Source organism: Brassica napus, chromosome C7 (assembly GCF_020379485.1).
Source record: "Brassica napus cultivar Da-Ae chromosome C7, Da-Ae, whole genome shotgun sequence".
NCBI lineage: Eukaryota > Viridiplantae > Streptophyta > Magnoliopsida > Brassicales > Brassicaceae > Brassica > Brassica napus.
The window spans coordinates 21,168,419-21,172,864 of NC_063450.1; the positions used below are offsets into that span (position 1 = coordinate 21,168,419).

Consider the following 4,446-nt stretch of genomic DNA (forward strand, 5'->3'; position numbering starts at 1 on the left):
TTATGAATAATATTATATATTTTATAATTACTATTTTTAAATTAAAAATATTATATATTATTATTAAATTATGATTTTGAATTTAAAACTTGGATTAGAAGTTAAAACATAATTAATATGCGCTATAATAAAATTTTGAAGTTTGTACTAGTTTACTTTTCATGTGTTCAAGAATTAGTATATTTAACATTTTAAAATACCTTTTCAGTTTATGTTCACAAATATAAAATATTTTTTTTAAAAAATATAGTAAAAATAAAATGATATGTTTAATATATTATTTATCATAACAAATCAAATATTTGAAATAAACAGTTAATAACAATATAATTTTCTTATACAAAAATAAATTTAAAATTCAAATAATTTAACATAATAAAAATATAACTCGCGTTTAACGCAGGTAAGAATCTAGTTATTTTATTAAAATAGGTTTATTGTAAACAAATCTCTTACTTATTTTTTCTAATATTTTTTAGGCTTCTTAAGATCATTTTAAATATTAATTAATTTTTTTTTAAGATACACCAATTTTTTTTCTTTCAGATTTTTAGTTTATAAAAGAATGTTTAAAATGATATTCTTTTACAAACTAAAGTATGATAGGTATTTTTGGAAGTTTTTTATGAAATCAAGTATATATATATAAAACATAACACTTTTTATTTTAGAAAGATATTTCATTTTATATATGTTATTTGGAAACCAGTGTAAAGAAAAATAATTTAAAATTAAAATCTAATTGGAAAAATTACCTTTAAAAAATCTATTATGATGTGTGAGATTGTTTTAAAAAGGAAATTATACATTTTTTAATATATATGAATCTTATTTTTGTGAACTTTCCTTTTTATGAAAAATATATATATTAACGCATTTTTAAATTTTAAAATTAAAGTGACAAAATTATCAAAAATAAAATAAAATAATAATGGTGGTATTAAATATAAATTTTGTAATTTATTAGGGATAATTTAGTAATTAGCCGTTTTTAAATTTAACACAAGTGCGGTATATATATGAAATTGACTTTCAAAATATTATTATGGAGATATTTAACTTTTGTGGAACTAATTTGATACGGTCTTATCTAATCTTTGCTGTCTCGAAGCATGCCACCTCAAATCTTATATGATTTTGATTCATTCTTATCTAATCGTCGCGTTTGAGGTAGTATTAAAGGTTAGACTCTAATCAATTGGGATGTGAATATTTAAAGTCGGGTTAATCAGAATGGACTTTTACTGGATCGGATTTGTATGTGAAATCTAGTTCAAAGAACCATGATTAAATGGTAATGATATATTTGTTTTCATATTTGCATAAGTATATAGAAATATATCCTTCAATCATCCTTTTTCAAGGAAAAGCAGATTCAATAATCTTTGTAAGAGAAAAAAAAACAAATTCTATATACGATACTCAACCCGTTCAAGGCGCAGATTTTGTTCTAGTTCTATGATAAAACTATGAATGAATTTGGACCAAGAGTCAAGTCTTTTAGCTGTGTATAAGTAGCATGACCACCTTATTATTATTATAATGGTCTAAAGAAAAACACAACTCAAAACATAAAACCAAAACCGATTTTACGCAAAGAAAGAACCATGTCCGACGCTCAGGAGTCATACTGGTGCTACCGCTGCTTCAAACATGTAGCCGTTAGAACCTTAGACGACGAGGTCCTGTGCTGCGAATGCAACAACGGTTTCGTCGGGTTAATCCAGGCGATTCCCGCCGCTCATTCAACTGAGATTGAAGTGCAGTCGTACGGGCTCCATCAGCGAAGAGAAAGTAACCTAGAGAGAGTAATCAACCGCTTATCGTCTAGGCACGAAGCTTCGCCTCCAAATACATTGGAACGAGTCGCCGGTAGTATTGGAGGAAGGAGAGGAGCACCACCAGCTGCGAAGTCAGCGGTTGAGGCGTTAGAGACTTTTGAGGTTGGTTCTACTTCTTCTGAGGAAGGAGAGAGGACGGCTGTGATGTGTGCTGTGTGTAAAGATGCCATGGTGATGGGTGAAATAGGGAAGAAGCTTCCATGTGGACATTTTTACCATGATAATTGTATTTTGCCATGGTTAGAGAAAAGAAACTCGTGTCCTGTTTGTAGGTTCCAGCTTCCGACTAATGATCCCCGGTATGAGAGAAAGAGAGCAAGAGAAGAACCACATTTGACTGTTTCTGCTGGTGCTTATTCTTCTTCTTTGATGAGTGAAAGAGAAGAAAATAGCAACCATCATGTTTTTGAGACGAGAAGGCGAACACCTAGGAAGAGAAGACCAAACAGATATACGGGTCATTTTGCTCATTGATTGAAGTCAACATGTAATCTGCTTGCTTCTTTTTCTTCTTCTTCTTCTTCTTCTTCTTTTTCTTCAGCTTCTCCTCTCTAATCATTAAATGACCTTTAAATCTCAAGCCAAGAAATCTATCAAAACAATAATATCATTTCTAGAGGAATGACCTTTAAAACTTCTATGAAATTTTGCAATCGTTTGCAAGTCTATAACAAGGCCAAGTAATATTGTTTTGAATAAGATAATTAGACCATGATTAACCCGGGTTCTTAGAATGGGGTTCTTAGTTTCGGTTAAGAACCGTTTCTTAGCTTTTAACTAAGAAAAGCTAAGAGCCGACTCTTAAATAAGAGATATAAGAGCTGGTTCTTAACCGAAAAGTGTAAAAAAAAACAAAAAAAAAACAAAAAAGTGTCAAATCATGAGCTAATAACCCCAAATTAAGAGTCCGAGTTAATCATGCTCTTACATACAACTCAAGGGACCCAGAAACCTGCCATGACCATCAAAAGTTTTAGAGGTGAATCAAATGCTCTAGTGCTCTTAACTGAAGAATGTTTTTTTTTGTCATACTCCTCCAAAAATTAATAAAATAAAATTTTATTTAAATGGGAAAATTAGTAAAAGATCACGAAACCAAGAGAAACTTGCATAATTACAAGCCTATCAAGGGTATTTCGCGGACAATCCAAACCCAACCCATAAAATTCGGTTCTTCTTCTCCGTAACTTACGAACCCAGAATGGTATAACTTAGTAAAACTTCAACTAATTTAAATAGTATCTTTTACAGCAGCATTTCCTAGTCGCTATTAATATGTTAGTTTTATTCGTAGCACTTTTACATTTGCAATAATTTATTCTTTTATTTTATGGACACATGAGTTCTTATTGATATATTTATTGAAGTTAAATTTTTTTTAAAAAAAAGATAAATATATAGAGAAAAACTAGAAAAATTACATAATGTAAAATGTATTTTACAGAAATTTAGTAAAAGTAGAGAAAAATTACATGTCAACACACAACTAATCTCCAATTGGCCAGTCACGAGCAGTCAAATGTATTTCATTGCAGAAGCTCCAAGCTGCATACAGCCAGAAACAATGATCGCATCTCCACTTTGTTCTTGATCCATCTATGAAGACTACAAACACTGGTTCTTCTATTTTGTAGCACCAACACGCATATGAGAAGTTAGCATCTATTCTTTCCAATTGAGACAAAAACATCTCAGTTTTATCGTAATCCCAATGGCCTGAGAGTTTCCAGCTAGTGATCATGTGAGACATCCGATCGACATGTTCACGAGTAAAACCAGGATAGTTGTGAACCAATCCTCTATCATCAATGCTAAATGCTAAGTTCATCATGCCATCTACATATTTGGCCAACAAGCATCCTCTCTCACCAGCAAGATGTATTTTTTCCCTTCCTTCATCAACTAAATGGAAGATGAACAACTCATACATACCTCGCAAGTAGATGACCTTTGGATTACCCAAATGGTAACATCTAAGCCTAAATATTCTAACAGCATTGACCTCTTCTATCCAGTTATTCAGGAAAATGAGATTTGTAGATCTGTAAAAGTAATCTTCTCTGCCAATTGCATTGAACCCGGGAAAAGCGACCCTTGCACTACCAAAGTCTCGGATATTGTTTGTTGCTACCTTGGAGAGAATCTGATCAAGCATGGTAGGAGGAAGAGAATCCAAGTTCAAGTTCTCCATGTCTCTCCTAAACTATAATGAAGAGATAGAAGAAAATGTTTATTAGTAAAAGAAATATAACATTAATTTATTTGGAGAAGGTGAAAAACCCTTTAATAATGATCCTCTTACCCAATTACAAGAAGTAACTTTTTCATTGAAGAGTTATTTGATGGACGCCTAAAACAGACACAACTTTTCTCGCAACAGTCGTCTCTCTTGGAGATAATCATCTTTATACTTGAATAGTATAACTTTAAACTACTTGGTAAAACTTTAACTGATTAAGATTTTATAACTTTTTAGATTGATTGTAAAACTTTGAAATACTTAGTAAAACTTTGAGTGTATCGATTGTCTAATTTTGTAAAACTAAGTAAGACTTCAACTAATTTAGATTGTATAACTTAGTATACTTTGTGCAATTTTATGATG

The 4,446-nt window shown here is 30.9% G+C and overlaps 1 protein-coding gene across 1 annotated transcript; it reads left to right on the top strand.

Annotated features, from left to right (window-relative positions):
- Positions 1 to 1,607: 1,607 nt before the first annotated feature.
- Positions 1,608 to 2,315, top strand: LOC106373744 (E3 ubiquitin-protein ligase CIP8). The gene has a single exon (XM_013813876.1). It carries the CDS (start codon positions 1,608 to 1,610, stop codon positions 2,313 to 2,315), a length of 708 nt encoding a protein of 235 aa, XP_013669330.1.
- The last annotated feature ends 2,131 nt before the right edge of the window (positions 2,316 to 4,446 follow it).